General features: G+C 39.2%; 2 protein-coding genes across 3 annotated transcripts; both read right to left on the reverse strand.

Moving 5' to 3' along the window:
* Positions 1-32: 32 nt before the first annotated feature.
* LOC112187856 (putative laccase-9) lies at positions 33-3,176 on the reverse strand. Its single transcript, XM_024326809.2, has 7 exons — positions 2,600-3,176; positions 2,266-2,417; positions 1,880-2,124; positions 1,633-1,764; positions 952-1,558; positions 481-842; positions 33-382 (listed from the first exon to the last, which is right to left on the reverse strand). Exons 1-7 carry the CDS (start codon positions 2,729-2,731, stop codon positions 189-191), a joined length of 1,824 nt encoding a protein of 607 aa, XP_024182577.1. The 5' UTR covers positions 2,732-3,176; the 3' UTR covers positions 33-188.
* Positions 3,177-4,682: 1,506 nt separating this feature from the next.
* On the reverse strand, positions 4,683-6,994 carry LOC112187796 (putative F-box protein At3g16210). Of its 2 annotated transcripts, XM_024326730.2 has the most exons (3): positions 5,608-6,994; positions 5,280-5,378; positions 4,683-4,968 (listed from the first exon to the last, which is right to left on the reverse strand). In XM_024326730.2, exons 1-3 carry the CDS (start codon positions 6,808-6,810, stop codon positions 4,960-4,962), a joined length of 1,311 nt encoding a protein of 436 aa, XP_024182498.1. In that variant the 5' UTR covers positions 6,811-6,994; the 3' UTR covers positions 4,683-4,959. The 2 variants fall into 2 exon arrangements, with proteins under 2 accessions (XP_024182498.1, XP_024182499.1); XM_024326731.2 differs by lacking the exon at positions 5,280-5,378 and having other exon boundaries at positions 5,608-6,993.
* Positions 6,995-9,923: the final 2,929 nt, after the last annotated feature.

The raw sequence follows: 9,923 nt of genomic DNA on the forward strand, positions 1-9,923 counted from the left end.
AATATTGCTAAAACCACGGGTATGTTAAGACATTTTTCCGAAAAAACCATCCCTATTAGTCTTTTTCTATCAGCAATAGTGCAATACAAAAGTTTTGGGCAATTGGGAAAAATACAGGAACTTTTTGGGTATACGGGAAAAGATCCATAATTCATTATTAACTAGGATAGATTGATATGAACAATTAATTACTCTATTTGATTCTTAATCAATTCTGCGTGACTTAGGATTGTAGCAGAATCCAATGGAACATCACAGGAAGGCAAGATAGCTGGAGGACCGAGCATATTAGTCTCAGTTGTGCCCCCGTTCTTCACTATAAAAGCAGACTCCATACCCCATGTCAAGTGTCTCTCCATGTGACAATGCCAAAACCACACACCTGCAAGACAAATAATAGATCAAATATTAGAATCTCATATCTTACTAGGGTTATTGATTGATATGGATCGAGGGACAGCGAGGCATATTTGTAATTACCTGGATTATTCGCTACAAATCTGATGGTTAACCATCCGTTTTTGGGAGTTATAAACGTTGTTACGTAAGGAGGATCAATCAAATTATAACCTTTTGAGTCTCTCTCTGCCAAGAAATCCCCAAAGCCAAATCCAAGCACATAAAAGCTATGTCCATGCAAGTGCATTGGATGATTCACGGAACCACCCATCACATCAGTTCCTTGAAACACCATCTCAACTGTTTCATTATATTCTAGCACCTTGACCTTTGTCCCTTGGACTGTCAACACTCGATCTAGTGTCATCGCTATTTCAGTGAAGTTAAAATAAGTAGGTGGTTCGTCTGGAAAATCTGTTTCATAAACCGGCTCGCTTATGTTCCTACATGTATATAAAGATCCATCAAAACCAATTCTCAAGTGAAATAAAATTAACCATGACAAGCTAGCTTCCATACATCTAGTTCATAGTTAATGTGCATGTATCTTACCTGTAGTAGGCTTGTAAGATAGATTCTCTCGGATTGACCCAACTGATATTATTGACGCTTGCAGCAAAAGATATGTTTACGCATGAGGGACCTAAATCTGGAGTACAATAAAGAGCGTTGGCGGAAGCTGTTATGTACATTTTGGTAGTTATGTCGCTCTCTTTTGGGACATTTATAGGATACTCTGGGGTGGCTAAGCTTCTAATATTTCCGTAGAAGTTGAATGCATCTGTTTGGGATAAGGAACTGGGAATTTGTTGGGGAAATAAAGGAGCTTCGGAAGTGGTATAGTTACCATTATATTCAAGGATTGCAATAGCATCATTCGCAGAGTCAGATACTGTGTCAACTGTAGCACTTATGTATTCTCTTCCGACCATGTAATAGCTCCCCAGAGCCGAATTTGTGTTGAGCAACACGTCCATTGTTTGTCCAGGGGCTATCACTATATAGCCTGTGTTGATGGGTTTGGTATAGGAGCCGTCCAAGCCAACCACAGTGAGGTTGTGTTCAGCAATGGCAAAGTAAAACTCTACATCGATGTTTGCGTTCACTATCCGAAGAAGATATGTCTTGTCATAGTCCACCTTACGACGATACGTTGTATCTACAAGCATATGCAATAATCTAAGTCACTTACTAGCTAGGTGAACCACCTGATAAAAACATATATATGCTTACTTTTGGAGCATGGAGAAAAATCTCCAAGCCGGCCATTAATTGTGTAACCAGCTGCTATGGGTAAGTTAGAGTTGGTTGCAGGGTCCAGACACTCGTCAACCTGTTCTTTCAAATTTCCCAAATACCAAGATCCTGCAATTGGATCAGCTTACTTTACTTAGCATATATATGATGCACACATGCCTGTAATTAGGTTGTGTATAGTTGAATACTGAACAATATTGACTAGCCTAGTGAGTAATTGTACCGAACACAATGATCTCCTCTTCATCAGGCTCAGGAAATGGAAATGTTGTTCCAAGAGCAGGCAAGATGACAATGGCACCGTGAACGCTTGCCCTAGTCCAGTCACTATGAGCATGCCACCACAGAGTTCCTTCTTCTGTGGTCAACTGAACTTGATAGGTAAAATTTGTTCCCGGTGATATTGGGCATTGTGTCACATATTCTGGGCCATCAAACCATGGATTTCTTGGTTGCTTTACTCCATGCCTGTATATATCATCATACATAGTTTGCATGTTAATTTTACAAACAGAAAGAGATGATCCATTTTAAGAATGTAAAGTAGAAGTGTTGTATCGTGTAAAGGATACACTAAACAGATAGGGGAGGTCGTGTGATGGGACTTGCCAGTGAATGGTGAAACCATAAAATCCTTGATTGTAAACATTAACATAAATTGTATCCCCTTTGCGAGCTCGTATTGCTGGACCTGGATAGCTCTCGTTTACTACTAACATGAGCTTTGATTCACACAATCTAGTGAAGTTTACCTCCTTAACCTAATTGAAAAATCGAAATTGTGATTACCAAGAGGCACATGAACTAGTAAAAGGTTAAAAATATTAGTCTAGTATCATTGCATGCATGAGTATCTAGAATGAATAACAATACAGAGTGAACATAGAATGGTTGACGCGAATGGATGATCGAACTGGGAAATCAACCATTAAAATGGACTTACTATAAAATCGTAGTAATGAACTTCTGCTCGAGCCAGAGAGATGAAGAGCGGTAGGATGATAATAAGAGCAGCGAACTCCAGAAACTGTGTCGACATCAGTACTGGACTAGTAGTACTCTTCATGGATTTCATGATTCTGCTGAGCGCTTTTGTTTGTGAAAGTACTTGAAATGATAGGATTTGCACGAACACTCACGAACTTTATTGCTTTCCGTAGCTCTGTTGCTTTCATCTGGTATGTTCTTAACAAACTGTCTTACCAAAAAGTCCGATAACTAAGGGGCCATTCATTTCATAAAATAGAAGATGGTTGAAACGGCGATGGGTGAAATTGTACTTCGAAAAATATTGACGAAAGAAGCCTGATATTTTGCTCTCGATCTCCAATAAGTCTAATCTTTATCTTGTCCATATTCAACCTCGATCGAAGAGGTTTGTGCAAGAACTACTACAATAATGGTATTATATCCAACAAAGGCATAAAGCTAAGCTAACGAATAGACCCAAAGGCTGTAGATCTAGTTCCCCAACACGGTTATGGGCGGTTTGTTGGCTTTGAGTAAACAGATCGATGGCGAAAGTTAGGTGTTTCTTTTGATATTTAGTTTGTTTGTTTGACTTTTTCATTTTATTTGGTGATTACAAGAAGACATATATAGTAGTAAAGATAAATGGAGGCTCTCTTTTGGTGTCAATTGTCAAAGGGTTTCACCAAATTGTGAAGTGTCTATAATACATTTTAATAGCATAATTATCAACTTAAGTTAATAAAATATAAATAGATAAAAGTGTAAATTGAAAAAATAGCTAAACCACCATTATTTTATGTTCAAAAAATAAATAACCACTATTCTTTTTAATCGATTTATTTTTCATTAACATTACAATACCACCAGCGTTTCTCCCAATGAATTTTTTTGGGAATATTTTATCAAGGCACAATTGGCAAGCTGCATTCCTTTTTGTAGGTTCGAATCCTCTTCTAGTTCTTGTTATTTCTTTTTCTTTTTCTTTATTCGAAATCTCTAGTTCAATTTACTTCTTAAGGAACCAGGTCATGGAATGGTTTTCTTTCTAGTTTTATAGTTAATAGCTGCTAACTGCCATCAGTGCCATGCAAGGGTTAATGTACATACCTTTAGTATTACTATGACCCAAGCATTATTGACATTACGGTATATGCCATGGAAAATACCTTATGTACGGTAACACCTCTTCTGTCACCAAGCATAATTCTTGAAAAATAGTTAAATACCTCTCTTTTATAGGTAAGGGAGGCTCCCTACATAGTATATGACATTACATTATGTTCGTGGAAAATACACTTGCAGTATATGGCTATGAGTTGCTATAATTACGTTAACACATCGCGAAAAATCTGAACTGAATATGAAGTTGAGATGTTCAATACTGCAGAACCAGTCACAAGACCGACTAGTTTAGTAACTAATTAGTATAATACAAGTATCTTGTAGCTAGAATTTCGTGATAAGATGGCTACTTGGCTAGGATTTCATAGAAAGACTGTAGAGATTCAATCAACATCCTTTTCAGCTACTCAATTAATTTGCAATACCAAATAGCAAATCACTTGATCATTCAGTCCCGAGAACCTATTCTTAATCCAAACAGAAAATATTTCAAACAGTACCCGAACTAAGGCCGACTCCTAACTTCAGTACCTGACTATGCAAAACTATCACTTTAGTACCCCAAGTTTGAAGCTCGACTCAAGAATGGTACACGTCGTCCATCACAGCGTTTAGTCTTTGCTACGTGGCAAACCATGAGGGCTTCAAAATATGCCACGTGGTTAGCTAGTTAACGCCGTAATGGACGTCGTGTACCATCATTGGGTTAGATTTCAAACTTGGGGTACCAAAGTGATAGTTTTGCATAGTCAGGTACTGAAATTAAAAATGAGTCTTAGTTCGGGTACTGTTTGTAACATTTTCTCTAATCCAAATGACGTCTTTATTTTTTTATTTTTGGCAAATCTAATTGCTCTTTCTTAACAGTGGTAAGTTTCTTTTGTCCTGGCTAACGGAGTTTCATATGTAATAAGAAGTACTTTTTGATTGGATGACGAGCTAACATTTCAATATTTGATAGTCATAAGAAAAAACCGTAATAGGTTTACAAAGACGAGATATTTCACACAACACCTATAAACAACGCTGCATCCATTTTCTACATAACCAAATGACTTTTTGGATCTCCTAACTTGTTTCCAAGTGAAGGAGAAACATTACACATACCTCCCCCTCCTCAAAATGAGGCCCACCTTGGATTACAACCAGGTTGCTTCTACAAAAGCACTTTCGCCTCCCTATTTCCTTGAGAACTACAGCAACGGGCTACTAGCTCACCTACAAATCAAGACAATAACGAGTTATAAGTTGAAATTACAAGCATTCCACTCATTCAGAACAGAAAGCAGTTATCCAATATAACATATTTCCTCTCCATCTAATAGCCTAATACCAGTGAAATGAAAAGGAAGAACAAATCTAGAAATGATAGTATAATTGGAATAAAATGGTGAAGCAGATGATTTGTCTAGTGCGTTGGTCACTGGACATAATGTTGGAACCTGGAGTCTGCCTTGGATATAGCTAAACTGTGACAAAAATTCCAACAGTATTTAAACAGGAAAGGTACTAAAAGAGGTAAAACTCACACATAACTTCTGAAGTAAGACATTGAATTCTCTCCATTTAACAACACTTGGGGCGGCATACAAAGAATCAGATAATTGATACTTGTAGCTGTGTGCCATCTATTGACAAGATTTGGCAAATCAGATTCTCCATATTTATGCATTTGAATCAAATATGATGACATATCATGCCTAACATGGTTTTCCAATAAAATTACCGTGGAGAACAGTTACACCGATTATGGATGAAGGCTGAAGAAAGTGGATAAGTTACAAAATAGCAAACCCAAAAGCAAACTTCACCAAATGTATGACACAATTCTAATGTTACTGGATAAAGAATACTCACATTGTTGGTTTTGTATGTGTGGGCGTCTGGTGAAACTAATGTCTCTCGGTAAATGACTGTTCTAAACTCCAAGTCATTTGCGACCTCAACAAAATGCTTGAATTTCTTCTCCTTTAGATCAGATAATACCATGAGGTCTTCACACACACCTATCTGATCAATCAAAACTAAACCGTTCTCTAAAATGCACACAGGCCTGAAATATCCTCTTAAATCATCATAAGACTCTACATAATTCTCCAGAGAAAATTGTAAGACTTCAGTCCAGGATTCCTTGACCCCATATTCTTTCATCATCCATATGTTGAAACTGTTGGTTCCAGTTGGGCAATTAAGTACACAGAGGCAATTTTTATGAATCATGGGATCATCAAACCAGTCATCATAGGGTAATGGAATCGTCTTCTGAAATTTCTCCTCCCCTAAATCAAAAGACAAAATTTGTGTGACCCCTTCAGGTAGATTATATAACCAATGCAGAGCTCCGTTTAAGAACAACCCCTGCTGTGTTATTAATGAAACATAACCAATGTCTTTGACGGTCCTCCATGAACCTGTTTTCAGTGAAAAGATGTCAATCACGGTAGCACCATTTGAATAACAAGCGAACCCCCATATCACCTTGTAGTCGTCACTAGCAGAATCATACCCGAATCCATAAAGATAGTTGCTAAACTTGGAGTCTACAACTCGAGGAGGTTTTGGTAAAACCTTGGAGTCTCTAGTACAAGGGTTCCATAACAGAATGGCCTCGTAGCCTACTTCTACACATACCAAGCCATTGCAAGCACCAACAAGAACTCTATAACTGAAATCAGAGATAGTTTTCGTTACCGGAAAATCCAGCTGGGAGACTGCAAAGTGACCACCAGCACCAGGACCAGGACCATGAATATCATCCTTAATACTTTCCAAGGCTTCATAGTCCTCCATGCTTTTCAAGGCTTCACAGTCCAAGGCCAAGGGAGGATCCAGCATGAAAATGAGCCTCTGAGCGCTCTCGGTGATGCCTCTCTCTCCATAGCTGAGGTGTTTCTTTACAAAATAGGAATCAGAGATCAAAGCACGCCATGACTTGCAGACGCACCGGAATCGCATCAGGGATTTGGCCGGAAGCCTTGCTAGGATCTCCGCAATCACATCTTCCTCGTAGTCGCCAAAGTCGGTATGAGCTCGCTTAAGCACCATAGCGCCGTCCCCCATTGTAATTACTCTCTATCTCTCACCGGCGCCCAAATTGACTGAAAGAAACCCTACAAACTTACAAATTCGGTCGCTTCAGCGTTCACCGGAACCCTATCTCTAGCCGGAGTGACATTTCCAGTAGCGTTCCTGCTCTGTTTGTTGGCTGCTGCTTCTGACTTCTGACTTCTGAGTGCTGGATACTTGGAATCTTATTATAAAGGGCCTTTCCCTAATCCCGTGGGCTGGATTTTTGATCTGTCTCTATTTGGGCCTCTGTTTTCGTCCTTTTTAGATAAGATATTTTAAGCAACTACAACACGAATTAAAAATATCAGATGGAAAGCTTGAATGACACAAGGAAATAGACTATTCTCCCAAACATTAGCAAGTTTAGGCTGTGTCTGGGGGAGCTTTTCAGCTCCTGTGCTTATAAGCCCAGTTCAAAATGGCTTTTGGTAACTGAGCTTCCTGGCAGCTTTTTTCAGAAGCTGCTGTGGCTTCCTTAGATAAGCAGAAGCTGAAGAATGCAGCTTCCAGAAGCCAGAAGCCACCGAAATACTGTAGCGGTAGTTACTGTAGATTAATGAAACTTCCAAAATGCCAAAATTGCCCTTCCAAGCTGAAACAATTTCAGCTCAACCATTTTCGTCACTGTTCCCCATCTCTCTCCCTCATCACACCCGCAGCATCACAACTCCCCTGCTCCCCCACCTCTCTCCCTTATCACAGTTCAACAAATCTATCAAGGGTACCCAGAAGTACAAAACCTCAATTTTACCTTCTGGGGTAGAATTTGCAGATGAAACCTCAATGACGAAGAACACAATTGCCGGAGATAGCCTAGTCGACGCCGAGTTGATCAACTCCGTCCTACAAGCTCGACTGGTAATGGAGTTCGACGTTTGCAACCTAGCAGGTTCGTGGCTTTCTACTCCAATTGTGGCCAGCTTCCTCCTACTGATGCAACCAAGCCAAAATGAAGCCGGGAAGAGCTCGGAAAGCTGCCGACGTCGAGGAACCGCGAAGGAGGCAGAAGCAACCCAGAAACAAATTCGTCAAAACTTGATTAAATAGGAAAACTAATCATACTGGGGTGTTGAGCATGACGAGGAGGTGGGATTCCATACCAAATTCAGCTTAATCGGTCGCTGGAAGTTGCAGTGGTGGCCCAAGAAAGTTCGGGGCTTCTCGTTGTCGATTCTCCGTCTCCGTTCAATGCATGGACGATCTAAGGACAGAGGGCTGCTGGCGACGGCGAGACAAAGACGATGGTGTATGAGCGCCGGCCGGAGGTGACCTGACGGTGGAGCGCCAGCCGGGTCGCGGTGCGTCTCGGGCTAGAGAACTCTGGTTCTCTCCCTCTCTCGATCCTTCTGGTGTTCCCACTGATCAAGGCTCATATATATAGATTGGTGCAATTAACAAAGGACGACCCTGATCAAGCGGTGGAGGAAATGGATGGCCAGGATTGCTCCAATGAAATTTATACAAATATTAATCATTTACCAAATAATTAATGCAAAATAATCTCTAATGTCCAATTTGGTCATTCCACAAATAAAAAACACAAGCCAGTTTAGTTTACCAAACACTTTGTCACTCCTTTTGCCACTGACAGCACTTCTAAAAAGCCAGTTTACCAAACACTCAGCAGCTTTGCTTTTCAGCCACTTATTCTCATAAATAAGCATAAGCCAGCTTTTTCTCAAAGAACAGCCATACCAAACATAGCCTTATTCTCCTAGACAGTAGCAAGTTGAGGATTGGCAAAGCATCCATCCTTTAGGCACCGAGAAAATGAGCCTCAACTTGTTGTCGATGATAGCTATGTCCAAATGCTCTTTCACAAAATAAGAATCGGAGATTAAAAGCACGCCGTGACTTGCACACACACAGAAATCACATCAAAGCTTTGACTAGTAGCCTCGCTAGTATCTCCACACTCCTACCTTCTTTGTCCACTGTGTAGTTTACGAGCTAGGTTTCGCTTAAGCGTCTACTAATTATGCCATCATTCTGTGCTGGCCTGTTTGCCTTTATTTATCTATTCTTTTATAGAGAAGAAGAAATTGCCATACAAAACAATCTAGATGGGTACATCATATATAAGTACATCGGATAGTTGATAAGGTCTATCCATTACCCCAAATTTGAAAAGCATAAACAAAAGCGCTATCTAACTAAAACATATTCTGCACAAATACATTTCCTAGGACAAATGTACAAAGAACCATAGGGAAGAAACGGAAAAAAGACATCGCTTCTTCTATTATAACAATTGCAATCCAGCACACATATAAACTTTATAGTGAAGAACTTTGAATTTTGTGAGTCTGATTCAGCCAAGGATAAGCATAACATTGATTATGTCCTTTTGCATTACATATTCCTATTTAGTAATAGTTTATATGTCTATTGAAAAGAAGTTTTGCAAATTAGAGTCACTGATATGGTGCAAGTGAGAGTTTGGGCGAGAACTTAGTTAAACTCTAAGCGTTCCGGAGACGTAGGCAAGTTGTGTTAACAATATTTTCTTGTTTTGTTTACTATAGTTATCTATATTATTTTGCACTTGTCCGCTTCGCAAGAAAGATTTTAGGTCAAACTTATAATAATCCTCCAGTCTTTAATGTGAAGAATAGGTTAGTAATAAGGTTGGGGTCAAGTGATTTGAACCTGAAACGTACTTTTTAGCTTCTAGCTGGTCAATGTTATGTTCGTAGAGAATACACTTGCAGTATATGGCTATAAAGTGTTTAGGAGTTGCTATAATTTGGTACTACGCGAGAAATCTGAACTGAAGTTGAGATGTTCAATATTGCAGAGAACAATGTCACAAGACCAATTAGTTTAGTAACTAATTAGTAGAATGCAAGTATCTTTTAGCTAGAATTTCGTGATAGGATAGCCCGGATTTCATAATAAGACAGTAGAGATTCAATCAATATCCTTTTCAGCTACTCAAATTAATTTTCAATACCAAATCTAAAATGAGTTGATCATTCAATCCCGAGTATCAATTCTTAATCCAAATGATGATGTTTTCTTTTTTTGGGCAAATCTAATTGCTCTTTCTTAACAGTGGTAAGTTTCTTTGTCCTGGCTAAAGGAGTTTCATACGAAATAAGTAC

The sequence above is a fragment of the Rosa chinensis genome, chromosome 2, assembly GCF_002994745.2.
Source record: "Rosa chinensis cultivar Old Blush chromosome 2, RchiOBHm-V2, whole genome shotgun sequence".
NCBI classification, from domain to species: domain Eukaryota; kingdom Viridiplantae; phylum Streptophyta; class Magnoliopsida; order Rosales; family Rosaceae; genus Rosa; species Rosa chinensis.

Coding starts and splice junctions, on each gene's coding strand:
- LOC112187796 (XM_024326730.2), bottom strand. CDS start 6,810: ATGGGGGACGGCGCTATGGTGCTTAAGCGAGCTCATACCGACTTTGGC. Junction 5,379..5,607: donor ACACATACAAAACCAACAAT/GTGAGTATTCTT, acceptor TCTTGTCAATAG/ATGGCACACAGCTACAAGTA.
- LOC112187856 (XM_024326809.2), bottom strand. CDS start 2,731: ATGAAATCCATGAAGAGTACTACTAGTCCAGTACTGATGTCGACACAG. Junction 2,418..2,599: donor TTCATTACTACGATTTTATA/GTAAGTCCATTT, acceptor TTTTTCAATTAG/GTTAAGGAGGTAAACTTCAC. Junction 2,125..2,265: donor TATGGTTTCACCATTCACTG/GCAAGTCCCATC, acceptor TGATATATACAG/GCATGGAGTAAAGCAACCAA.